Genomic DNA, 27,900 nt, shown 5'->3' with positions numbered 1-27,900 from the left:
TAGCTATAGGATACCTTGTAGTTATAGCAGACAGTGTAAGATCTGTAGTTATAGAATACTGTGTAATTACAGTAGACATTTAACTGTCTGTAGTTATGATAGATAGGATGTAGTTACAGTAGAAACTGTCTGTAGCTATAGGATACCTTGTAGTTATAGCAGACAGTGTAAGATCTGTAGTTATAGAATACTGTGTAATTACAGTAGACATTTAACTGTCTGTAGTTATGATAGATAGGATGTAGTTACAGTAGAAACTGTCTGTAGCTATAGGATACCTTGTAGTTATAGCAGACAGTGTAAGATCTGTAGTTATAGAATACTGTGTAATTACAGTAGACATTTAACTGTCTGTAGTTATGATAGATAGGATGTAGTTAGAGTAGAAACTGTCTGTAGCTATAGGATACCTTGTAGTTATAGCAGACAGTGTAAGATCTGTAGTTATAGAATACTGTGTAATTACAGTAGACATTTAACTGTCTGTAGTTATGATAGATAGGATGTAGTTACAGTAGAAACTGTCTGTAGCTATAGGATACCTTGTAGTTATAGCAGACAGTGTAAGATCTGTAGTTATAGAATACTGTGTAATTACAGTAGACATTTAACTGTCTGTAGTTATGATAGATAGGATGTAGTTACAGTAGAAACTGTCTGTAGCTATAGGATACCATGTAGTTGCAGTAGATACCATACTGTCGGTATCCAGTGTACACTACATGGCCAAAAGTATGTGAACACCCCTATTAATTACTGGAATTAGCTAATTAAGACACACTCATTAAGGCACTGGTGTATAATTAAGCACATAGCCATGAAATCGTCAGCCACGAACATTGACAGTTCAATGCCAACAAATGACGTTCCACTTGGCATCATCGCAAGACGACATTTTTCCAGCAAGTCATTTATGCCCTGCTAGAGCTGCTCTGGTCAGTGTGACATGATTTTGAAGGTCCAAACATCTGGGATCAAGTTCAGCTGCGAGGTGCCCGATCACATGAGCTCCTGGAGAGGTATCTGATCACCCAGCATCAACACCCAACCTGAATGGCGGCAAATCCCACCAGCAAAGTTCCAGTATCTAATGGAAAGCCCTCCCAGAAGAGCAGAAGCTATTATTGCAGCAAGAAGCTGACCAGCTTCATGGTTAAAGCAGACAGTGAACTATGCAGCCAGAAAAGACGAAGCGTACTGTCTGTGCTGGTCTCTGCGAATCTCCATCTGAGCAGAAGTCAATCGAGTTCGCCAGCTGTAGGACATTTCTTCTCTTAGAGCATCCTGTGGCATTTGCCATAAAAACCCTCAAAGCAGTAACGTAATTTAAAAACCAGCTCCAGGAACACTTACAGTGCCAGACAAATATAGAAATATGTGTATGACAAGAAAAAAATACCTGGAAAGAAGCACAGAGACGGACTGACCATAAGCTAAGACCCTCACGCTGGCGTGTGGAGTCACAGCGGGGTCCAGTCGTCAGGACAGCCTCCATGACCAAAATGAGCTATGGGTAACCATGACGACAGCCCCGCCTAGCGCCCTGCTGCGGTGAGGGGGGCTCACCTGGGATGGGGATGACGGGGAAGCTCTCGTTGGGGACCACACGGGGGGAGCTGCTGTCCTCCACGTAGAAGTGAGCCGTCTGGAAGCACCTCCTGGAGACACAAAGGGCGCCTCGTAAATTATGCAGCCACCCCGCCAGAGTAAACACAGATGGCACCCTGGACGTCCATTAATCAGACCGAAGCGACGGCCACCTAAACCAGCATGGCCCTGCTTTCTGTGGGCGGTGTGTCGGCAGCGCTCTGGAGAGGCCAGACACGCCACGCCTGTGGCAGAAACGGCAGACTCGTGACACCAACGTCAGCCCCGCGACGGCTTGTCGGAGAGCGGAATGTTCCGGTAAGGCGCAAAACAAACACAAAGTAAAACAAACAGATAAGACACACACACATGACCGGCGAAGGAAGAACCAGGCGATAGACAAATGGAAAAGAGGAGGAAGTGAGTGAAAGTGGCTCTAGGGAAGAATGGGCAGGATCCCAGTCCTGGTGGCTCCCTGGCACAGAGGGGGGGGGGCTTCAGCCTACCTGTACTTCAGACAGAATAGGGAGCAGAGACTGGTCATCCTCGGAGGAAGAGGAGGTGGCAGGCAGAGCCGGGAGCGAGCCTCACATACTGCTGCTACTGCCAAGGCCTGGAGGAGAGGGGGAGGGGCCACTGGGGGCCTGTGTCACCCTGCCTATAGCGATAGGCGGGGGGGAGGGCTGGAGGAGGCCCGCTAGTCCACAGAGCCACCCCCGCTGCTGGCGGCACTGCCCCAGCAGCGGAATCAGGTTCCAGTGCTATGGGAGGGGGAGGGGCCAGCGGCTCAATGGCATTACCAGTGTCCCTCGACCCCCAGCTTTTCCCGCACTCCTTCCAAACCCTCCCTACCCCATCCACAAACAAGCGGTGCCTTTCGTCCCCCCCCACCACCTTGAGTATCTGCCATTGGATTAAGCTGCCGGCATCACAGGGGGTGGGGGGGCGGCTGAAATGGCAGCCTGTGAATGAAGTGGGCTTAGTGAGCGGCCGCCCTTCAGGAGTCCCAGCCGGATGAGGGAGGCTCCTCATGGTCAGTCTGCAGGTTTGTCACAGAAGGCCAGGTGATCGTGCTCTTCTGAGCACCTTCAGCTACAGGAGTCAGTGTTCAGAGATGCTGTTCTGCACTAATAAACAGCACGGAGCTGCAGATTCTCTCCTTTAACAGGGAAGCCAGGGAATCTCACACCTCAACAGCTCTACTCGCCTCAGAAGGGCAGCCGGGGAAAGCGTGGCAAAAGGCGGGGGCTCAGGGGGGCTCAGGGCAGTCCTGCTCCAAGTGACAGCCTTGTCACCCTAATTCTCCTCTCAGCAGGGGAGGACAGGCCTATTTCCCAAAGTGCCCCACAGCCCGGCTGGGACTGCCAAGCAGCTGCTGCCCCCCAACCCCCCATGAGGATATCCGGACAAGGAGGGTTAAAATGGCACACCTCCCGCAGCCTGAAGGACGATGACCTTTGGCCGGCCCTGTACGCTGTGCATTGCTAGCATGCCAGGAACGTCCTGTGAGGCAAGCTGATCTGCAGCCGGAGTCGTAAAACCTGAAATGCGACTGGTGCGCAATAAAAGCAACACGGGGTCACGTGTGTGTGCGTGTGTGTGCGTGTGTGGTGTGTGCGTGTATGTGTGTGTGCGTCTGTGTGCGCGTGCGTCTGTGTGCGCGTGTGTGTGCGTGTGTGTGTATGTGTGTGTGCGTCTGTGTGCACGTGTTTGTGGTGTGTGTGTGTGCGTGTGTGTGTGCGTGTGCGTGTGTTTGTGTGTGCGCGTCTGTGTGTGTGTGCGTCTGTGTGCGCGTCTGTGTGTGTGTGCGTCTGTGTGCGTGTGCGTGTGTGCGTCTGTGTGCACGTGTGTGTGGTGTGTGTGTGCGTGTGCGTCTGTGTGTGCGCGTGTGTGTGCGTGTGTGTGGGTGTGTGCGTGTGGTGTGTGCGTGTATGTGTGTGTGCGTCTGTGTGCACGTGTGTGCGTCTGTGTGCGTGTGTTTGTGTGTGCGCGTCTGTGTGCGCGTGTGTGTGCGTGTGCGTCTGTGTGCGTCTGTGTGCGCGTGTGTGTGCGCGTGTGTGTGCGTGTATGTGTGTGTGCGTCTGTGTGCACGTGTGTGTGGTGTGTGTGTGTGCGCGTGTGTGTGCGTGTATGTGTGTGTGCGTCTGTGTGCACGTGTGTGTGGTGTGTGTGTGTGCGGTGTGTGTGTGTGTGCGTGTGTTTGTGTGGTGTGTGTGTGCGTGTGTGCGTCTGTGTGCGTGTGTTTGTGTGGTGTGTGTGTGTGTGCACGTGTGTGTGGTGTGTGTGAGTCTGTGTGTGTGCGTGGTGTGTGCGCGTGTGTCTGTTTATCGCAGTTGCTAACACTAATTGAAGTAACCTTTGCAAATGTCACTCTTAACTGTAGTGAATCTGCGGTCACCCCATGCTGGGGCAGATTTCCTGATCACACAGCGGGGTGGGGTTGGGGGGGGGGGTAGCTAGGCGCCCCGCTTCTATGCATCTCCCCACATGCTTGTTGCAGCCCCAACACAGCGTGTGATGCAGGGACTCTGATACGCCCCCTGCTGACGTGTTGTGATGGGACAGGCTCCAGGCACCGTATCCACAAGGCCCGAGTCGCCGTGTCCCTGCCATTCGCAGCGAGAGTTGAGGAGACACTTAAGATCAGCAGGGCCTGGGCTCTGTCAGCCTGTCATTATCTATCAAAATGTCACCTCGTTCATACCCCCTCATCTGACACAGGAGAGCACCATAAACTGGCAGAATGCAGTCTCCAGTAACTATATCAGGTGGCATGTGGCTCTTCTAGTTAGGAATTGGTGTCTGTGTCCAGAAGGTTGCTGGTTTGAATCCCATGGCCAGAAGTAAGAGCGACTGGCGCTGTGTCTGACTCACCTGTATCTGCTGCGTCTTACAGGAGAGCTGGACCGGATATGCAAAAAGCGAACTTCAAGTGCTCACTACTTGCACAATGCCAGTAAAGACAATCTATTCTGCTACTAAGTAGAAAAGCTGAAGTCTATAAAAACGGCAGGTGGATGTGAGAAATGGGGCCGGCAGTTCTGCCCTCCTGCCCAGTGTGCTGACAGTGCCCAGGCAGGCCATGGCCGTCACCCCCCCAGGGCTCCTGATTGCAGTGTAAAGAGCTACTAGCATGTGGGAGGGGGCCACGGCATGAAGGCCGGCAGATGGTGTGTCCCACCCCCACAGGCCAGGGGAATGGGGGACTGGGACGGGGCACAAGGAGTCACTGGTGACTGGTGATCATGCCCGGGTGGCTGTGAATAAGATGGGGGGGGGGGGGGCAGCGGGTGGGGGCAGGAAAGGTCAGCCACTTGGAATGTGAAAGCTCTGGGCCTGACTGCCAAGGCGTAGTGGTGTGACTGGGCTGGGGAGAAGCAGAGGGTGCCAAAAAAATGCCCAAAAAGCGCTTCTGCAAGCAGCTCTGTGGAGTGCTGACGGCAGCCACACCACTGGGGGATGGTAAATCTCATTTAGGTGGCTTTTATGGCCCGTATCGGTGCACCGTTCCGGGCCAGTGGCCAAGAGACACGGGCCTGTGGAAGTGCTGATGGCTAAATAGCGACTCGCTGCCCTACTGTCAGTATGGCCCCGCTGCCAGCGTCACCACGCACCCCGGAACCACCTCACTGCCAGCGTCACCCCGCACCCCGGAACCACCTCACTGCCAGCGTCACCCCGCACCCCGGAACCACCTCACTGCCAGCGTCACCCCGCACCCCGGAACCACCTCACTGCCGGCGTCACCCCGCACCCCGGAACCACCTCACTGCCTGCGTCGGCCCGCACCCCGGAACCACCTCACTGCCGGCGTCACCCCGCACCCCGGAACCACCTCACTGCCTGCGTCGGCCCGCACCCCGGAACCACCTCACTGCCGGCGTCACCCCGCAACCACCTCACTGCCGGCGTCACCCCGCACCCCGGAACCACCTCACTGCCGGCGTCACCCCGCACCCCGGAACCACCTCACTGCCGGCGTCACCCCGCACCCGGAACCACCTCACTGCCGGCGTCACCCCGCACCCCGGAACCACCTCACTGCCGGCGTCACCCCGCACCCCGGAACCACCTCACTGCCGCCGTCGGGCCGCACCCCGGAACCACCTCACTGCCGGCGTCGCCCCTCACCATGGTGCCACCTCCCTGTCAGTGTCGCCCCACCCCCAGCGTCGCCCCACTGCCAGCGTCTCCACTGCTCCTAAAGCACTGGCTATTTCCCATCCTTAAACCCAGAAATCAGACTGGGGAGCTAAAAAATATGCAGCACCCCAGATGATCCATGGTTCAAAGAGAGCCCAGTGACCTGAGGATGCAGATCGCCATGACAACAAGCGCTCTCGCTGCATCCTCCGAAGCTCAGCAGCTGAACTGCGGGTCTTGGCAGACGAGATGGTGCATGACGGGGTTCAGGCAGGCAGAACTCACCTCCAGTAGACCAGCACGGCGAGCAGCAGGACCAGGCAGACGAAGGTGAGGGCTGACACCACAACCAAGGGGATTATCCACTCCATCTTGCTGGAGCTATAGATTGGGCTCTTCATGTTGGACACTGTGCTCCTCTCTGTGGGGGACAGACAGCAGCAGGATTACTGATGACAGGCCTCTCGCTGGAACAGGCAGGCCAGCACATGGCATACATCTCCTCTGCATCATTCAGAGCTGCAGCATGAAACACACAAAGAAACTGCCACCGCTTTTCAGGAGACAGCAGCAGCGAATGCTAAGAACCACAGTTTACCCACAATCTGCGGTTCAACCGTAACACCTCTTACATGTCGCTGTTCCCGACGCCCTTTCCGCTTTGCCCTGTAAGGGGCGCTGTCATTCCCGCTGCCCTTTCCTCTGTGCCCTGTAAGGGGCGCTGTCATTCCCGCTGCCCTTTCCGCTTTGCCCTGTAAGGGGCGCTGTCATTCCCGCTGCCCTTTCCTCTGTGCCCTGTAAGGGGCGCTGCTGTTCCCTATAAATACTCCTTCGCTGCATGATCAGGTTCCGACTCAGGACAGCACATGGTCACGCACTTCTGAAGGCGCTGACGAGGCGTATCTGTAACAAGTTCATTCTTAGAAAGGCCTCCCACACCCCCACGACCCCCACTGGCGTCAGCGTTACGAAAAACTGGTGCCAGAAGATTTCAATGTCTCGGACAAATGGGAGAATTTCCATAAAATATTTTCTCTGCTTATTATTGAGCTTAATAATAACGGATAGTCAGGCTACTAAAGAATGAGATCAAGGAATGTAGTTTCATTTTTTATTGAAAAGCAGGCTAATTCAAATAAAAGAGGTCCTGTTAACAGACTCATTGGCATAATGCAAAAATTAATCATGCAAGCCTATACTGTCACAGGTAAAGTGTTTTATTCAGCTTCAGGCTTGCATATTCTCAGATTAAATAAAACAGAACACAAACTATTTGCAAACAAACCAAAACATGCATGCAGACCTATCTGGCTGTAGCATTTTAATTACAGTCTGCTGCGGCCCACTTGAAATCAGATCATTTCTGTTCACTACACGCCATAGCATCAGTGACTTCACATCTCAGATTCATGTATCTCAGATGCATTGTCGTCATTGTCAGTAGACCTGCTTGGTTTCAGAAACCGCTTTTTAAGGTTCACTTGTCCAGCCGTGTCTGATCTCGCTCACTGGTGTGTTTCATCACGCATGCGGGCAAGCCTATAACCTTCACATTCAGAAAATAAAATAAGATTTGTTGTGAATTCTTTCGATTTGGGACTCTCGCTCTGATAACTGTATTGCTTCCGTATGGGACTTTTATTGCAGCATATATTAGTTTAGAGGTTGCCGGGAAAAAACGGGAGGTTGTCGTGTAAAGTGGGGGTTGCCATTTTTTCTATCTCTCTCCTTACAGCGCCGAGCTGAAGCAGAAGTCATTGCCGATGTAAGCATTTAATGTTGGAATTATATGAGTGTTACACGATCGCCTATGCGATGTTTATATGGGTTAGCGGATATTATAAAGTTGTATAAGCGCTTGCCGCGAGTTCGCTTGGCGAATAAATATAACCCGGCTGCGTTCGCCGGTTGGACGCATTTAGTGTTAGATACGCCGATATCCTAATGAACAGGTCTGTTAATGTTTGTTTAAGTTAATGGATGTAGGCTGTTCGTGTAGGTAATGCATAGTTATAATTATAGTGATTTTTGCTTCAGTGCTGAATGTATTGTTGTAACAGTGTCATGTGCCTCAATGTCTTTATTCTGTTTATGTCCATTTAGAATTCTGTCTTCAGTTCAGTCCACGTCGCAATCCTGTTTAAGTGCTCCATTTTGTATGTGGGATTATAATCTCCTACGTAGTAAAATTCCTAACTCTGTCTAACGACTCAGTGCTCTCTGACCGGAGCCCTCCAGCGGTCGATCACATCACACACCGGCATCAGGGGGGTAGAATCCCCAACAAGATTTATTTATTTATTTTAAATAGAAGGATATGTGGACATTTAATTTTAGCATATTTTAATACTCAAATTGTGCCTAATGGTTTTTTTTCCCACTAGACATTATGACTAGAGGAGCTCAACAGATTTCCACACTAAAAGTCCAGTAATTACCGGAAAATGGAAATTATGCCCTCATGACCCCCAGCGCCCCCCTCGCTGTGCCCAGAATGTTAACCTGGACCCATAACCCCCAGTGCTACAGAGACAACTTCAGAATGGGGCGGGGGGATGGGTGGCTGCAGGGTAGTGGGGGACTGGGGACAAAGCGGGATGAACCCCGACCCCAATTAACACGCTGATATGCAGAAAAGTGCCACTTTAACTCCTAACATTTAATGCGATTTAACCCTAATAATCCGAGAAATGGCTGATTATTGGCTGTTTCGTCATATTTAATTCCTGTTCCTCTAATAATATTCAGTGTTAAATGTACAACAAATAAACATTAATATCAAACGCTGGCAGAATGCGAGACCCCAGTGAGCCTTACTGCCTCCCAGCCTCTGTGACAGGAATGGCGCGCCAAGGTTCCTCTTCCGAATGGTGGCTGGAAACACGGCAGGCCTCATCCCCCCGAAGCACCGTGCTTGCTGGAGCGTTGGGGGCTAGCCCTCGTGCTCACATGGTGCCGATCCGTGCCATTTAGTCCAAATGACATATGGCCGTCAAAGACGGGAGGTGGCAGACTGGCAAAAGAGCATGTTCCTGCCGTGGCCTGGGCCACAGATGGGCAAGGCTGGGAGAATGGCTGCTTGTGCCGGGGACAGCTGGCCTGGCTGTAGCTGGGTCCTAGTGCCCCTCCGCACGGCACCTTTGTCACCTGCTGGTGCCCCCGCTGCGGAGGCAGGCAGAGGGAGACGGTGCAGCCGCCTACTCACCCGGCGAGGTGAGCAGGAGGGCCGGCTGCTTGGCTGGCTGGCGGCGGAGGGTGCGATCCAGCCCCGGGGCGGCGAGAGTGAGAGAGAGAATCCCCTGCAGCACACGTCCTCGCAGATGGCTGGCCAGATTGAGCACAAAGTGGCCGTCCATGTGGCCCCGTTGCCGAGCAACGCATGTGGGGGGCACCCTCTCACCCGTGTGTGAGCGACCCTTGCACTCGTGCACCTGTGTGGCTGGTGCCATGCCAAATGCACCGGTGCAAGCGCCCCCTCCCCCCCCAGCCTTGGGGCTCGACTGTGAGCAAGCAAACACGAGTCAGCATGTCAGAGCACTGGGGAACCTGGCATGTAGGTATGCGTGATTAAACACCAACAACAACTGTAATCACAAGAACAACAGCAGCAACAAATCTTTCTCATCTCCCATGTTCTCCTCACATGAATCGTGCATCAGATTACAGTTAAAACACACCGTACGTTACAGTGGGGCCAAAATAAAGCGTCCAGCATTTGTGTACACATCGAGCAGACGCGCATATCGATTCAAGTGCAGAGGCCCGATTAGCTATAACGTGGCTCATTGACTGTGTCATGCCTCCGACTGGCAGGACTTATTGAAGCTCCTGTGTGCTTGTGGGCATCAGGCAATTATCAGCCAGTGGAGCGATAAGGGGCGATCGATGTCAGCGCTCCCGGATACTGGGCTGGCCACTGAACGCCAAAGCCATTTCTGCTGGATTAAGATACTCAAATAAATAAAAAAAAGGCCATCAAATAGACGTGTGACTCCTGGAGAGGAGCAGAGGACCCCCCAAGCGGAATGGTGCCATCACAGGATTTGACACTGTGGGTGCAGTGAGGCCGCACTAATCCCGTCATCGCAGATCCGCAAGGGACCGAGTGCCAACGGCAAGGAGCCTTGGGAAGAATGTGGGACCCACAGCACGAGCAGGGGTGTTAAACACCTCCAGCAAGGTCAAGATGATGGGGCATCCATCTTTGATTTCACATGCCTCATTGCTGAGTGGCTTACTACATGAGGCACCGCCTAAGCCAAGGATAATCAAATAGTGCCCCCACCCCCCATTTCTCCCGCCTCACCTGTGTGAAAGACGAAAGGCCAATTGTTCTTCTCTGGGCCACTGTAGGAACGTGTGGTGACGTCAGAAGGCTGGATTGCTGAGGTGTCATTCAAGGAAGGCCCTGTAGGGGGAGCTGCGCTCTTCTGAAGCTGGTCACTAGTGGCACTCGCATTGCGCTGTCCTTTCTCTTTAGCAGTTGAGGCTGGGGCGGCTGATGGGGGCTCTTTGGCTACACTGCCCTCCTCCTTTGCCTCGCCCTCTGCGGGCACTATATTCCTGTCCCGCACAGTCTCCTTCTCTCCCTCATCATCCTCATCCTCCTCTCCCTCCCTCTGTCCTTCCTCTCCCTCGCTCTTGCCATCTTTGTCGCCCTCACTGGCACCGCCCTCATGGTCCTTGGCAGTACTGTCAGTGTCTGAGGCCTGGGTGGCCACCGACTCGGCGACGGGAGTGACGGTCTTGGCGACCTGACGGGTAGGAGCGGGGGCCGGGGGCGGGGCTCGCGTGGGCCACACAGAGCTGGGGAAGGAGGAGATGACCCCCCCACTGAAGCCCAGCCCTGCCAGCAGGGTGCTGGTCACCACCGACGCCACCGTGGCCTGACTGCCACTGGATGACGGCCCGATGCCTGTCGCCATAGACACGAAGGAGAATGGGAGGCCGGAGGAGGTCCAGGTGGAGGACCCCGAACTGATGGGAGCCATATCTGCAGAGGATGCTGGGGAGGCAGTGGGCTGTCGGAGAGCGAATGGGAGAGAGTGACGTCAGAGACGGGAGTGGACAGGAGGACAAGTGGGGGGCTGTGGGAGAGCGAATGGGAGAGAGTGACGTCAGAGACGGGAGTGGACAGGAGGACAAGTGGGGGGCTGTGGGAGAGCGAATGGGAGAGAGTGACGTCAGAGACGGGAGTGGACAGGAGGACAAGTGGGGGGCTGTGGGAGAGCGAATGGGAGAGAGTGACGTCAGACGGGAGTGGACAGGAGGACAAGTGGGGGGCTGTGGGAGAGCGAATGGGAGAGAGTGACGTCAGAGACGGGAGTGGACAGGAGGACAAGTGGGGGGCTGTGGGAGAGCGAATGGGAGAGAGTGACGTCAGAGACGGGATTGGACAGGAGGACAAGTGGGGGGCTGTGGCAGAGCGAATGGGAGAGAGTGACGTCAGACGGGAGTGGACAGGAGGACAAGTGAGGGGCTGTGGGAGAGCGAATGGGAGAGAGTGACGTCAGAGACGGGAGTGGACAGGAGGACAAGTGGGGGGCTGTGGGAGAGCGAATGGGAGAGAGTGACGTCAGAGACGGGAGTGGACAGGAGGACAAGTGGGGGGCTGTGGGAGAGCGAATGGGAGAGAGTGACGTCAGAGACGGGAGTGGACAGGAGGACAAGTGGGGGGCTGTGGGAGAGCGAATGGGAGAGAGTGACGTCAGAGATGGGAGTGGACAGGAGGACAAGTGGGGGGCTGTGGGAGAGCGAATGAGAGAGAGTGACGTCAGAGACGGGAGTGGACAGGAGGACAAGTGGGGGGCTGTGGGAGAGCGAATGGGAGAGAGTGACGTCGGAGACGGGATTGGACAGGAGGACAAGTTAGGGGTTGTGGGAGAGCGAATGGGAGAGAGTGACGTCAGAGACGGGAGTGGACAGGAGGACAAGTGGGGGGCTGTGGGAGAGCGAATGGGAGAGAGTGACGTCAGAGACGGGATTGGACAGGAGGACAAGTGGGGGGCTGTGGCAGAGCGAATGGGAGAGAGTGACGTCAGACGGGAGTGGACAGGAGGACAAGTGAGGGGCTGTGGGAGAGCGAATGGGAGAGAGTGACGTCAGAGACGGGAGTGGACAGGAGGACAAGTGGGGGGCTGTGGGAGAGCGAATGGGAGAGAGTGACGTCAGAGATGGGAGTGGACAGGAGGACAAGTGGGGGGCTGTGGGAGAGCGAATGAGAGAGAGTGACGTCAGAGACGGGATTGGACAGGAGGACAAGTGGGGGGCTGTGGGACTGGGACAGCAGCTGTTATCATGGGACATGGTGACATTTACATAATCTTTGTTGAGTAAAATGTATTAAAGCTTGGCTGTGCAATCCTAGCCAAATAAAACGGTCTGGAGGATATTTTGTGCATCCCAAACATGGGTTTTTATTCCTATAAAATCTTAAATTAGTCATATTTCTTCTGTTCTACATAATCTTTTGAAGTTAATTTGCTCTGAAGCAGATGCTGTGAATCTGGTGAGGCCGTAGTGCTGCCATCTACTGGGAAAATGTGCAAACTACACCGACAGGATCTCAGGTCAACTTACCATTCCTGTTTTCACAATTCTCGTTCCCTCAAAAATCCTGGTCGTGTTTGCTACAAAGAACATTAGAAATATGGTACTTGTTAAGACATGGTAATGGATACAGAGCTTATAAATATTACAATATTATTATGATACGTATTACTCTATCATCAGTTTAGCCAGTTAAAACATTAGCGCACTACCTTCTGGGTGGGGGCTATAGTGTGAGATCCTGCACATCATATAACTATACTATACACAGAGACACAGAGAACAATAGTTTATATACAGCACTATAAACTCTCTTTTACATAATGTCAAAGTGATCAAGATCTGAGAAGCCATGCCCACATCCTCAAGGGAGGGACCGTTAAGGGCTGTATTTGCATGGGCCTCATCCCCACGCTCACATTACTAAGAAAGGAGAAGAGGCCCTCTGCGTAGTGGCTCCTCGCTGTGGCTACACTCACCCCTGAAGAGCATGGTCTGACTGAAATCACTGCGCATGTCCTTCTGGCACACGGCCTGCACCCGGAACAGGTACAAGATGTCGGGGGACACATGGGTGATGACGGCCCTCTGCAACAGATACAGCATGCGCATCTGCAGTCAGGCATCCGCAGTCAGGCTTCCGCAGTCAGACATCCGCAGTCAGACATCCGTGATGAGCAAGGACTGAGACTGCTGACCAATGGAACATTACTGTCGTCATTTTAAAAAAAAAATACTGCCCACCCCAGTCTTTGCTGCAGAGCATCTAAAGGGGGCGCTGATGCCATACCCTCACTTCGCCTCCAGCACCACCACATTCCATCCCCCACATGCCAGGGTCCTGAGATGTAACGTGCCAAGCTTGGCCCAGTCACACCATGATCAGAGGATGTCGCCAGTTAAATACATGCCAGAGCAGTCTTACGCTTACAGATACTGCCCCCTCCCATCAGCAGCAAGGGCATGAGGGGCTATAATTCATACAGAGGGGTCAACCTTATTGTGAAGTGTTGGCGCCCCAACATGGGTTGTTCCCTGCTTTGTGCACGTAGCCTCTGGGATAGGCTCTGGACTCCCGTGACCCTGAACAGGGCAAGCGGTTACAGAAAATGTATGGATGGATGGATTGGTCAACCTTATCATTACCGAATGATATGTTTTGAATTACTGATTGACAAGAGCGGGGGAACTCCAGGGCCCAATCAGCTTTCAGCTGGGGCCAGTGCCCGTGTGATCCTGCCCCTGAACACATCCTGCCTCCCACTCTGCCTCGTGGCGTAAACAATTTTAGAGGCACACTCTTAAGATCTGAGACCGTAACACAAAACCGACAGTATTTTTTCACTGATAAACAGATGTCGCTGTCCTCTTTGTCCAATTCAGTGCTGCAGGTTTACTAACATTAAAGCTAGTTTGGGCCAGGCGTATATATGGTTTGTAGGCGGCAGGGTGTATCAGTGGGTAACAGTGTTACCTCGCACCTACGCTGTGTGTGTGCAGTTACTCCGCATTCCTCCTGCAGCCTAAAGCCATGCTGTTAGCATAATTGGCATCGCTAAATGGCCTGTATTACATGCGCTCTGCGATAGACTGGCATCCCATCTAGGAGGTTTCCTGGTCCTAGAAAAGCGGATGGAATACGGATGGACTAACGGACGTGCTGCTGAAACCTCAGCGGGTTTAAAATACTCAGCGAGTGTACGGCACAGTAAACCGGATTTAATATGTCGCCATGACGACTTCCTCCACTCCTGCAGAAACCATCCATCTATATTCCAGCACATCAGAGTCAGCTGTCCATCGCGCTGTCTTTTCCAATCTCACCCTAATGACCGAAACATCCAAAACCATTCCATGAATGGTCTGATCCCAATTGCGATGTGGAAGTTGATCCAACATTAACTGAGTGAGCAAATCGCTATTATCATAATTTACATCAAGAGTAGGCATTGGTCCGAGAGCTTCCCAAAGGAGTAAATCCTACATTAAGTAATGGCGTTTGTTCATCGCCAGTCTCTCCTCCCTGATTTATGCCACGTTCCGCTCAGTTTAATTTTGTTAAGGATCCCTCCCCCAGAACGTGCAGTTATGACATGTGGCGCGCTGTAAAACGGGCCGGTCTGCAGAGCCCCCCCACTGATTCGCCGCTGCTTTCATAAGCTGCCGCTCCCTAATGTGACCCAGATAACAATGTCCGGGGAGGAAATTGAAAATAAAAATGGAAATGAAGTGTCGCGGGAATGGTGGGAGCGGGAGGGGTTGGGGGTGGGGGAGGACACGGAAGAGGGATGTGTCGACGTTTCCACGCACCGAAATGTGATCATATTACCGATTTGCTTGGAGATGACCCGGAAAAAAAAGATAGCAATCGTCAGGAGAGTCGCGGCTCGGGAATAACGCTCTCCAGATCTGGAACATCTCAGCTAATGGATCCTTAGGTTGTAGTAAACTGGCAAAGATAAAAACATGACCTCTGTCTGAGGTCTTCCAGTTCTCTATGCGACAGGCATCTCGCCTAGGGTGCAGCCTGGACTTCTGCCCCCTGCTGGTGAGGCTCCAGGTTGCCCTGGCAGGGGTGGATAAACTTACCTGGGAGCCCCAGGGTGACATCAGCATGGACACTCAGGTGTTGCTGATTTAACTGACCCTTCCATGTTTCCCGAGGTGGGGCGAGGCCCTGCTGTTTGCCAGAGCCTAAGCCTATACATTAACCCATCGTTGGTGGATGGATGGATGGATGGATATTCACTAATGATTACATCACACTAAGGTCAGCATCAGAGAGTGATGGGTCATTACCCTCCATGTCTGAAATGAAGCATTTGCGTTTGGAGGCATAGCATGAAGGATACCTCTCTCTAGAACTTTCCATGAGATCAAAAGTCTTCAGCACATACTTCCACATCTGACGTTTGTAGCATCATTAAGCCAGACTGCGAGAATCAGGTGAATGCCAAGATGAGCAAATTGGGCACGATCATCAAGAGGCGAGATGGGAAGGTGGCAGTGGGGGGGTGGGGGGGGGGGTGGGGGGTAGGGCGAGCGTGACTCACCAGGTCCTGGCTGCTGTCCTTCATGAAGGTTTTCTCGTAAGACTCGTCGTTCTTGGTCCAGCTGTAGGAGACCATGAAGCTCAGGATGGGTGGGTGGTAGACCGTCTCGGGCCTGGTCCAGCTGACCAGCAGGGCTGTCCGGTTTAGAGGCTGCACCTTCATGTTGATGGGGGGGCTGCTGCACACTGTGGTGAGGAAGACGAGGACAAGGAGAGGGGCTAAACGTGTGCGTTGTGGGGGTGCATCAGACACGCCCTGGCCAAAGCCGACCACAAGCGGGGGTAACAGCGACTGCACAGGTGGTCTTTTGTTTTACTGCCGGCGTGGAATAAATGTGATTAGCGGTGAGGATAAGTGCCAGGTTCTGCTTCCCGCCGCTGGATCCCAGAACGATGACACAGCCCTGGCTCCCTGCGGAGGGAGGCGGTTTATTGTGAGGTGCCCGATGCAGTCGCACCAGGGCGACCTCCAGGAGAGCAGGGAAATAAAATAATGCATGAGTTCATATACACACGCCTTCCGGGCCATCATCTGGCTGCAGAGTCAGGAGCAGGAGCTCAAGCACCCAGCGGGCCTGTCTCACCTTCCGGCCACTAGATGGCTCCACAAACCCAGACTTAGGCCGGGCGGCCGCCAACTCTGCATGACGCCTCTCGGAACATGGGCGTCATCTCCCGGCTCCCAGTAATCTCAAAGGCACAAGGTGTTTAATCACTGAGCATGTCAGGAAACGGAATAAATTGCTTAAATCTGAACCTGTTTAATTCAGAATGAAACCGTGTAGAAATCCTCTATTTTCCAGTACTTAAGGAATGTCTCTGCAAACACGTAACGTAACGCACGAAGAACACCCCCACTGTTCCTGCTGTTCCTAAGCACCGCTGTGCCGTCGAGATGACGGCACCGTAAGACACCAGGACATCCACCAGCAAACGGTACCGCTGATGAATGTCCTGATAATGAGGATGCAGGCCCCCACCTCGGTGGCAATTGGCACACGGCAGGAGAGGCGTCGGCCCATGAGTGTGGGGGCCCAGCTACAACCACCCCTGCCGCTCTGTGGATGGATGTCCTCCCCATGGACGTGCATCTCTAAAGTGCTCCTGCTGTACGCCGCGCTGGGGGTGAGGGGGGATGGTGGATTTGCCGTACCCGGCTCACGGCGGGTGGGCCCCCCCCCCACAGGGCGCTAAATGAGAGCCCCCTCCTTCTGCCCCGCCTCTGTGACAGGTGGGTGCCAACGAGAGGCATGCGGCAGTGGTGGCATCCCGCAGGGCTCATTCGGGCGGGGGCAGGGGGACCAGGGGACGGGGAGGGGGGGGCGTGGCAGTAAGTGATTGGGCCCTGTTCCAGAGCGGGAGCCTAATGAGGAGAACAGCAGTGGTCCCAGGGGCCCTAAGCCTCCTCTGGCCACCTGATGGAGAGCTTTGGGGGCCAAACACCGCTGGAGGCTTTTCACTAAATGGGGAGGGGGGGGGGGGAGGGACATGGCTGGAGACACATCACTAAAGGGGGTGGCATACGGCTGGAGACGCATCACTAAGGGAGGGGGGCACACGGCTGGAGACGCATCACTAAAGGGGGGGGGGGGGGCACACGGCTGGAGACGCATCACTAAGGGGGGGAGGGGGCACACGGCTGGAGACGCATCACTAAAGGGGGGGGCACTCTGCTGGAGATGTGTCACTAATGGAGAAGGCGGGGCACACTGATGGAGATGTGTCACTAATGGAGAAGGGGGGCACACCGCTGCAGACATATCACTAAAGGGGGGGGCACACTGCTGGAGATGTGTCACTAAATGGGGGGCGGGGGGGCACCGCGGCAGGCTACATACAGCTAGTATGGAGTTACAGTTGGGGGGCTGGGATCAGACGTTCCTGTGATGTGTGCGGCTTCTCTGTAACTACTGGGGGTCAACTGGCAGGTCACTCACAATAAAACAGCCGTGTGATTAACAGTAATTATAATAATTATGGTGACAGTATCCACAGCGTGCCTACATTGTGATGTAATGGGTGCAAAAGTACCCATGTCACTCACCCCAAACCACGCCCCTCAGGTATAAACTCCGCCCACTCACTAGCCCCACCCCCCCACAGCTGCACGGTCATTCCAGACTAATCCCACCATCAATACCACTAAAAAACCTCGTAAGCTCCAAGCTTCCATCATACTATTTTTGGAATGACTATTAATGATTGTATCCTTTCCTCTCAATTATATTTCCCCTCCTTCATCACTCTTGATGGCGGTTTGGGATCTACATGGTATCTACCAATTGATTCTCTGTGCCAGAATTAAACAAATTATCATTATGCAGAACCAAAGGAAAATCTCAGAAGCCTTTTATTTTGGACGCCTTAATTATTCCACATCCATCTGAATTATTTCAGGGGTAAAATTTAAAGGAACACTTCCTGCAGCAGATTTCAGCGCCAGGTCTATTCGATGGAATTCACAATGATCTGACCACCTTCTCAACGTTAAAGAGAATTAACTACCGAGAGTAACAAAATCCCCACTGGGCATGTAGCAGTATGGAAAGAAACACCCACATTGTTTTCCACTAGGGGGCACTACCAAAAAAAGGCAAATATGCAGCTCAATTTATGGAAGAGTGAAAATGTCCCATTTCAAGGTCTGAGAGTCAGTCTGGTATATCGCAGAAGGGCACACTGCGCTTAGAAACGGGAGTCTGGGCACTCTCTGGGGACGTGTAAGATAACGGGCACGACCAGAAGCCCGTGCTGCACCAGCCATGATGGACGGCCACTGGTGATTAAGGGATTGAACTTCGAAATCTTCCTTTGGAGATACTGGCCCGGGGTAAACTGCTATACCCATAAACGAGGTACTTTATTTAAACTACTTTAGCAAACGACACACTATAAACAGGAAATGGGTATTTGTAATTTAAGCTATTCAGCAGACGGAGAAGACTCTCTGCTTTGGCATCCGATTGGTGCGTCAAGCAAGGGCATATTCAGGGGCGGGGGCCACAAGGGCTCTGGCCCAGCTGAAAGCTGATTGGACCCCGGAGTGCCCTGTCGTTGCCACTCCCTGATCAAGGCTTATCATTAGCTAATGAAAAAGGTGGCCGGCCTATATGAATTATGGCTGCTCTTATGCCCCCTGCCTTAAAAGTCCTAGAACTGCCCCTGGTGTCAAGGCATCTTAAATCCCCCCCGCCCACTTTCCAGTGACTCCCCATCGCGCTCCGTTCTCCAGTGGTAGCCCACACGCTCTTTTGTGCTTCAGCATCTCGCAGTACTTTCGCCACAGCGGTGCAAATACTAAACTAAGTACAAATACTGTTACTGTACTTAAGGGGGTTTTCCTGGATTTGTACTTTACTTGAGTATTTTCAGTTGTTTGTTTTTCAGCAACTTTTAATTCTGCTTCGTTACCTTTCTGAGCCAAATAACTTTTTACTCCAGTACATTCTGCACGACCATCGTTACCCACCCAACTAAACCAATACATGCTGTTACATCCAGACCCAACTAAACCAATACATGCTGTTACATCCAGACCCAACTAAACCAATACATGCTGTTACATCCAGACCCAACTAAACCAATACATGCTGTTACATCCAGACCCAACTAAACCAATACATGCTGTTACATCCAGACCCAACTAAACCAATACATGCTGTTACATCCAGACCCAACTAAAACAATACATGCTGTTACATCCAGACCCAACTAAACCAATACATGCTGTTACATTCAGACCCAACTAAACCAATACATGCTGTTACATCCAGACCCAACTAAAACAATACATGCTGTTACATCCAGACCCAACTAAACCAATACATGCTGTTACATCCAGACCCAACTAAACCAATACATGCTGTTACATCCAGACCCAACTAAAACAATACATGCTGTTATATCCAGACCCAACTAAACCAATACATGCTGTTACATCCAGACCCAACTAAACCAATACATGCTGTTACATCCAGACCCAACTAAAACAATACATGCTGTTACATCCAGACCCAACTAAAACAATACATGCTGTTACATCCAGACCCAACTAAAACAATACATGCTACAGTGTTACATCCAGACAACTCCGGGTAAAACAAGAATCATGACATTTTTCACTCGCAATTTTTTTCGTAATTCTTGAACAATATATTTTCTTATTCTTTTGCATTACAAAAAGATGGAACAAATAGTATGCAGAGGTGTACAAATTATTGGTTAACCTACTGATTTTTAAACCTATACTACTGAAATAATGGAGATGAATGCATTGGCTGATCCACCATTTTCTGTGGGAAAGGATGAGGGATTTAGTCGCCTCATTCACCACATTCAAGGGGTGAACAGTACTGGGCTGCGACATGTTTATCATTCTTTATTAAATCTGGCCTGTAGATCAACCTTTCATTTTCCACAAAATAAAAAAAGACATTCTGCTAATCCATGCCAGCAAACTCGGCAAGTTTCATTCCTTCTTCTGAATTAAAAAAAAACAAAACACTTTTCCCTTATTGTGATGCCCTGTAACTTACAATGCTATATGCAAATCAGTGTCTTGTGTAAATTTAAAAGGATAGACTGCTTTTTGTAAGATCAAAAGATCTGAATGCATAGCAAGTACTTTTAATACCAGATATTTTTTACTTTTACTTGAGAAGTATTTTACTGGATGACTTTTACTTGAAAAACATTTTGGTGTGGTGTTTATACTTTTACTTAAGTACGAAAAGACTGATATGAAAGTTCTTTCCCCCCCACTGCCCTTGTACTCGCACGCAGCCACACGCACGGTTGCTGGGTCGGCCCAATCCTCGCTGGTGAACTGTCGGCATTTGTGAGACTGGTAACACTCCCGCCTCACCAAGTCAGCCCCATGGAGGACTGAACACTTCTGACTGTGAGGGTGGACTCAAGTGATCCCTTTGCAACATTTATTTGTGTTGTGCGTTTCCAAAGAGGTCCTTGAAAAAGCAGTGACTGATCTTGCGTGACACCATTGAGAGAGGTCAGGCAGATACTCCTCCTCTAAGCTTTCTTTGGACTGTGGCCAGTCTATTTATTTCTGTGACCACACTTATAATATTATGCGCTATTTTAGGCCCTGTGGTTGAAAGTCTGGATGAGAAAGCCTGATAATCACAGTGTAGCGATGCGGCAGCTGTGCACATCAGCCGGTTAGCAAGCGGCTAACAGGCCAAAGCGAGACTCGTACCTTTGGATGACTCCGTGCCGTAGGGGTACCCCATGCTGTCCGACAGGTCGGCCCAGGCGTCCGTGACCGCAGACTTGTACACCTCCCTGCTGTCGAGGCTCTGCTGGGGGCGGAAGTTGTTCCTCAGGTACTCCACGGACTTGACGTGGTCCTGCTGCTCGGTGGTGAATATGGAGTAAAAGGCCTCCAGCTGGGGTGGGGGAGAGATGGACAGGAAGTCTGGCTTCCAGCGTGCAGCTATTTTTCACCGTGTCACAGCGGAGGGCAGATTGTAGGCAGGTCCATGCAGGAAACTGCTGTACAGCCCAGAGTAATGGCAGATATGCCTGATATTCAAGCATCTGGCCTTTGCGATGGTATCGGCCAACTTCTCGTTTCCCTGCTCCACCTCCGAATGCGGACAAAACCGACTTGGCAAACAGGAGCCAAAGAGGACAAATCCCACACTCGAAAAACGCGAAAAGCCCCCACATTCAGGACGGACACAAACGGGGAACAATAACTGCAAAGAACACACTTTGAAAACAATCCCAGCAGCACTTAAAGTGAGGGAGTGATTAAAAAAAGCAAAGAAACAGAAAGATATTAAACTGAAGAGTCATATCAATGGCATCGTGAGATTCGAACCCCCCACCCCTCCCCAAATTAAAATTCTATTGGGCCAGAGACAGAACGTTCCTCTGATAAGACCCCACATGTCACGTGTGAAGCAGGAGCATGGGAGATCCAGCCCCCCACGTGCGCGATACTCTGGGAGAAGGATCTGCCACCTCTCTGCGTATCCCTCCAGACAGCAGTGTGCCCCCCCTGTGTTTATTATGGTCTGGCTGGCCTGATGAGGAGTGGGTAATGAGTCCACCGGCCCCCGGGCATTGGGCTAACGCGGCCCTTAAGTGCCTGGGGAGGGACGGAAAGGTGAGAGGGAGCTTCAGGCGGCTGAATCTCACAGGGGACAGCAAGTGTCCACTGGGGAACAGCGGTGACACATTCAGAGCAGAAAAAGGTGTTTGGTGTGTACAGAACATTAGCCTCGCATACCAGCAGTCCATGGTGACTCATGGAAACCTCTGTCCTGTTACATTCACCCGAGTGCTAAGCTAAAACACTAATAGCGGGCCGGCTGCTCTTCGACTGCTAGTTAACTGCAACTACTCCTCCATACGGCTTCGATCGTGTGCATCAAGCTGTTTTGTTCCCATATTGAGAAAAAAAAAATGACCCAATTCTGTCCTACCCATCACAGTAAATTAAAAAAGAGCTTATTGGGTCAAAAAGTGCTGTTGAGTTAGACTGGGGTATTTGGCTCTTTTAAGTTAAGTGCGTCCCTGATCCTGGGACGAGGTCCACTGCCAGTGTCGGGGGGTGGGAAAGCCACATCCTCTTGTCATGTGGTCTTCTATGTGGGCTGGTTAATAACCAGCGATGGGGGGGGAGGCTGACAGTGCTGGGTACAGCTCGGTCCGGGTCGCTGCACCTGGTTTTGGGCAGCTATCAAGGAGGGGCAATGAGACGTCGCTCTGCCCGGAAAGTCACCCGTGAGCGACGCCTGTCACCATCGATGGCCCCGGCCGAGACCTACCGGCTGAACCATGCAGACGGGCCCCTCCCACACAGACATGCTTTTTAGCTGCCTTGGAGCCGCTCTTCTTAAAGCACAATAAACTGGAACAAGATGCTAAGAAAAAGACTTCAAAAGCGGCACTAAATATACAAAGCGGCTTATTAATGGGCTAATATCCTCCAGTAAGGTAAGGCATACGGAGGGGGGGCGGGGAAAGGACGCTCTTCGGAATATCTCGCCCGTAATGATGTGTACCTCCCTAACACTATGTTTTTAGCTTCACCTAAAAATAAGGAGAGCCGGTTTTAAATTATTTCCATCCTAAGGGAAGATTAAACATGAAATGCTGTCAAATGTAGTGATTTTTACGATGTGAAAAATACTTTCGAGACTGGAGTGGAACCAGCACAGTAGCAACATAACAAGTAAACAAAGATAACAGCGTGTTTTTCCAACTTTTTTATTTCTGTGACCACCTGTGTGGAGCCGCTTTATTTCAGCCGTCTTCCCGCCATTCTTCGTCCGGCCGCGGAGCAGAGAGCACGCTCACACCCATTCTTCGCCCGGCGGCAGAGCAGAGAGCACGCTCACACCCATTCTTCGCCCGGCCGCAGAGCAGAGAGCACGCTCACACCCATTCTTCGCCCGGCGGCAGAGCAGAGAGCACGCTCACACCCATTCTTCGCCCGGCGGCAGAGCAGAGAGCACGCTCACACCCATTCTTCGCCCGGCGGCGGAGCAGAGAGCACGCTCACACCCATTCTTCGTCCGGCCGCGGAGCAGAGAGCACGCTCACACCCATTCTTCGTCCGGCCGCGGAGCAGAGAGCACGCTCACACCCATTCTTCGTCCGGCCGCGGAGCAGAGAGCACGCTCACACCCATTCTTCGTCCGGCCGCGGAGCAGAGAGCACGCTCACACCCATTCTTCGTCCGGCCGCGGAGCAGAGAGCACGCTCACACCCATTCTTCGCCCGGCGGCGGAGCAGAGAGCACGCTCACACCCATTCTTCGTCCGGCCGCGGAGCAGAGAGCACGCTCACACCCATTCTTCGTCCGGCCGCGGAGCAGAGAGCACGCTCACACCCATTCTTCGCCCGGCGGCGGAGCAGAGAGCACGCTCACACCCATTCTTCGCCCGGCGGCGGAGCAGAGAGCACGCTCACACCCATTCTTCGTCCGGCCGCGGAGCAGAGAGCACGCTCACACCCATTCTTCACCCGGCGGCGGAGCAGAGAGCACGCTCACACCCATTCTTCGCCCGGCGGCGGAGCAGAGAGCACGCTCACACCCATTCTTCGCCCGGCGGCGGAGCAGAGAGCACGCTCACACCCATTCTTCGCCCGGCGGCGGAGCAGAGAGCACGCTCACACCCATTCTTCGCCCGGCGGCGGAGCAGAGAGCACGCTCACACCCATTCTTCGCCCGGCGGCGGAGCAGAGAGCACGCTCACACCCATTCTTCGCCCGGCGGCGGAGCAGAGAGCACGCTCACACCCATTCTTCGCCCGGCCGCGGAGCAGAGAGCACGCTCACACCCATTCTTTGTCCGGCCGCAGAGCAGAGAGCACGCTCACACCCATTCTTCGCCCGGCCGCGGAGCAGAGAGCACGCTCACACCCATTCTTTGTCCGGCCGCGGAGCAGAGAGCACGCTCACACCCATTCTTCGCCCGGCGGCGGAGCAGAGAGCACGCTCACACCCATTCTTCGTCCGGCCGCGGAGCAGAGAGCACGCTCACACCCATTCTGTCACTGGTGACCTTGGACAGCACTTGGAGCTTGCGGGATGAGGCATGGGGGTGATCCCTGTCCCCCCCGAGAGGTGTCCGCAAAATCAGACGTCCAGCTCCCAGCACATTGCGCCCATGACACGCGCATATTTTATCCCCTTCACTGCATTCCAAGGAGATTCATAACACCCACAGTCACCCGATGACAACAGCTAATTTACAAGCAAATTACAGGTACCCCCCCGCCCCTTATGTGTCCCCAGCTAAGGGCAATTTCACTTTATGGGGGCTTTACATTCATATTCTCCAGCTATGGGTATGACTCTAATTTAAAATTTAAAATTAATTTAAAATTAATAATAGTTAAATTTTTTAAAACAGGAGGTCTGCTGTATTGATCCAGGATTTTAATTAGTTAAAGGATAATAATGTATTTAAAAAATCACTTCCTATAATGCTGCATGTATTCCTGATTCCAGAACAGGTCCGATCGCTCCCTGAAAGCAGAGTACTGTCCTGTACCCCAATTGCTCTCATTTCACAGCTTAAAGCATGACGTGTTCTTCGATACTGATGTTTTCAGGGCCCAGTTTACAACATCCGGTTTCTTAATCTTAAACGTGCCCCCTCATTAGAAAAACAAGCCATACCGCTCCAGAACCGATACCCTCGAAAGGGTTCCTTAAAGAAACAATGAAACAATCCCATAGCTTGAAGAGAAATCAGCTGAGGCACACATACGATTTACAGCCAGTGCGCAGCTACGACGAGGACGGCCAGGGGGATACAGCCCAGTCTCACCAATCAGAATTCAGCGAGCGACAGGGAAGGCAACACGGGAGATGGATGCTGGCCGCAGGAGCGGTTAAGGTACACGCCTCGCAAGCCGACGACGGGGGCCTCGGATCCCGGGAGGGGAGGGAGCGACTATTCCGCCCTTGAGCAGCCAGCTTTAAACACGAATTGCCTCGATAAATATTCCACGGCATGGCATAAATAAGAACTTACAAATGGAAAGCTGTCAGACAAATGGCGCACCCCTCACCGGGGCCGATAAGCAGGAGGTGGGAGCAAAAGTGAGGTGGGGTGAGGCAGGGCGGGGGGGGACAGAAAGGGGCGGGGGGGGGACAGAAAGGGGCAGGGGGGGGGACAGAAAAGGGCACGGCAGGGCAGGGCGGGGGGGGGACAGAAAGGGGCGGGGGGGGGCATGGACTGGTATGGTGCGGCACTCGTCTCACCACCTGATTTTCGTTTATTTCCTGGCTGCTGTGACCCCAGTCCCTCCCAAAATGAAACCCCCCGCTCTGGGAGTCCAGCCGAAACAAAATGCGTCTCTCATTTAAGCGGGAGACGGAGGAGCGCTTAACGCAACGCCTCACCCCGCTTGGCGCGATTTCACCTCCGCATCGGCAACCTTGCCCTGGAACGCCGTGCCAAATGAAGGCCTGTTCCAGCATTCGGCTCTGACCGACATAGAGGCGACTTTCAGGGGAACAAAGGAAAAACACGAGTACAAGCTGCTAAATATAACGGCATTTAAGGGGCCGCCGAGCGCACCTTCCCATTGCTCCTCCGTTTATTTATTATCCTTCTCAGCGGCACAGCGAAGTAGCAACACATTTAAATATGAAATTAATTTTTAAATTAAGGTCAGTAAACAGTAAGCAAATCATTATGCGATAGCTGCATTAATTCTATTAATCTTATTAATATCACATGTCCTGATACAACAACCAAGTGTATCTAGACGTGTATGTGTGTGTGTGTGTGTGTATATATATATAGAAACAATTACCCTCCATATGAATTTTCGCATAAAAGTATAAACAAAGGCCAACGCTGGACCAAGAGCCAAACCAGTGATGCTGTCTGTCCCTCAAGCACTTCGCAATCTATTTCAGTTTATTTAATTACACGTTAAAAACCTGAAAGCATCTTTCTATATGTAATAGTCCTGTTTCTCGTTTTTAACCCTTGATTATGGGCATAGTGCAGGAATGCCAAAGAACTTGCACTTCTGCAAACAATGACAAAAAGAGTCTCAGATAAGTAATAAGTTCCCTGTGACTCAATCTGAGGCACGCAATCCACCGACGAGTCCTTTCCCTGCTTTACCGTGACGCCGTCTCCGCCGAGCGCGGGGCTGCTTACTCAGCCACGCTGCCATTCTGGTCATTCCCAGGCTCCCCGGCAAACCCGGGGCCACCCGATCCGGCCTCCCGCTCATTAGCTAAACTCACTTAGGGCTGATAAACCTGCCAACCCCTCAGTAAAACACGTCTCACCGCTTTGTTACCCTCATGTGCCCCCGGAGGCGGCGATGCAGCGGCAGGAGCGGCTCTCATTATCCGCCAAGAAACTGACCTGAGTCTCGCTCCCCGACCAGCGAGGCGCCGCGGCAGGAAGCTGCCGCCTGTGGGCGTGGCAGGGGGCGCAGTGGGCGGCGACCTTCGCAGGTCAGAAAGGACTCACCTGTTGGTGGGACAGATAGACGGGCTGACTGAAGACGATCCACTCCACCACCTTGCTGCAGGGCGGTGTGGTCAGCGAGCCTGTGTAGCGGTAATAGCTCCCCAGCGACGACGGGAGGAGGTCCCTCAGGATGAAGGGCTCCAGCGAGGTCTCCTTCTCTGTGGGGGTGCAGAGGCCAGGACATGTCACAGCAGCCCTATCTGTCCCGCACCGAACAAACAGCACAGTCACAGGACACATGCTAACTGGATGGTTTTCGCTAAAGTGACTTAGCGAAACTAGTTATAGTAAATTCATTGATATATATGGAGACTAACTGTAGCAAATCAGGTTAATCACTTTGAATCTTGAACTTGCTTTCTGGGTATTGAAAATCACACTCTGGGTCAGTTTAGTCCAGTCCAGTCCAGTTCATTAGCCACCAGAATAGTGGGTCTGCTATCCTGTTAACAAACATTACTGGGCATGTTGGTCGTAATGAAATATACCAGACTCACTCTGAGCCAGACACTGATTCTGTTATCATCATTAGCAGAGGGTTATAAGGCCACAAGCTTCCGAGGCCTGAAAATTCCCACAGCTTTATGCTCATTAAAAAGCTTAAAGAACAGCTTATAAAGACCTTTTAGTATCTGATCCTACATGATTTTAGGCAGCACTCCACCATAATGCCCAACTGGCATCTTCCACATTTATATGGTTCATAGTCTGACTCCTGACCCAAGAATCTCCAGCCTGTCCTGAAAAATAAACGAGATCCTGCTTTAAACCCGTCCAATCTGACTGACTTCAAATCTTCACATTTCTCAAACGCTCATAATCCCCACAACAATAACGCGGCCAAGTGCATCTTCCCTATCAGTGGGAGACGTTTTAAGGGACAAGCAGTCAATATGAATCGATGATGATAAGGTTTCTGTGTTATCAGGATAATGCCACCGGCATCAGACACGTCGCCGAGGAAATGAAGGAACAGCTGACCCACATTTTCAGCACAGAACTAAGCCGGAGTCTTATTCAACAGGGTAAAAAAAAAGACGACATTAAAATGACTATCAAACTGCATCTGATTTAAAGGGGAATTACATGCTGAATTCACTTTCTGAATATATATATATATATATTTATATAAAACATAATTGCTTTCACACAATCACTTGGCTATGGTGTCACCATGTAATTATGCAATTTCTGCACCTAAAATAGAGCTGTCACTCAATGCTGTACACGGCTAAGAGTCACTTAGAAGACCAAATAATTAATCTTGTTATATATTCCAGAGATAACCAGTAAAATCACTTAAAAAGTTCTTACTTTGACTAGAAATACTGCCCAGATCGAACTTCGAATGGCTTATCCTGGTGCGAATCACAGGGGGCGGTAGGTTAGGGTCTCTCATTTGGGGGCCAGTCCTTTGCAGGACACGTACATGGACACACTCACGCTTTCATACACTGCTGGCAACTTAAAGAAAGCAATTATTCTAAATGCATGTCTTTGTTCTGCCAGCAGAATCTCTACCACACAAAGAGAACATGCAAACTGCACAGAGAGTAGAGGCAGGATTCCAACCCCCAGCCCTGCACAGCTT

At 52.0% G+C, this 27,900-nt stretch overlaps 1 protein-coding gene across 1 annotated transcript in view; it reads right to left on the bottom strand.

The window, feature by feature from the left end:
* ptprga (protein tyrosine phosphatase receptor type Ga) overlaps nucleotides 1-27,900 on the bottom strand; it is a 198,490-nt gene that overhangs the window by 28,319 nt on the left and 142,271 nt on the right. The window contains exons 8-16 of the mRNA XM_072714954.1: nucleotides 26,310-26,467; nucleotides 20,547-20,736; nucleotides 15,333-15,517; nucleotides 12,759-12,867; nucleotides 12,310-12,359; nucleotides 10,037-10,751; nucleotides 6,016-6,151; nucleotides 2,094-2,132; nucleotides 1,567-1,658 (exon numbers count right to left, since the gene is read on the bottom strand). Coding sequence (XP_072571055.1) covers nucleotides 1,567-1,658; nucleotides 2,094-2,132; nucleotides 6,016-6,151; nucleotides 10,037-10,751; nucleotides 12,310-12,359; nucleotides 12,759-12,867; nucleotides 15,333-15,517; nucleotides 20,547-20,736; nucleotides 26,310-26,467 — 1,674 coding nt within the window. The remainder of the gene's footprint in view (nucleotides 1-1,566; nucleotides 1,659-2,093; nucleotides 2,133-6,015; nucleotides 6,152-10,036; nucleotides 10,752-12,309; nucleotides 12,360-12,758; nucleotides 12,868-15,332; nucleotides 15,518-20,546; nucleotides 20,737-26,309; nucleotides 26,468-27,900) is intronic.

The sequence above is a fragment of the Paramormyrops kingsleyae genome, chromosome 8, assembly GCF_048594095.1.
Source record: "Paramormyrops kingsleyae isolate MSU_618 chromosome 8, PKINGS_0.4, whole genome shotgun sequence".
Classification (NCBI taxonomy): Eukaryota; Metazoa; Chordata; class Actinopteri; order Osteoglossiformes; family Mormyridae; genus Paramormyrops; species Paramormyrops kingsleyae.
Note: the sequence above shows the minus strand (reverse complement) of the source record. Positions and strands in the feature narration are given on the sequence as shown.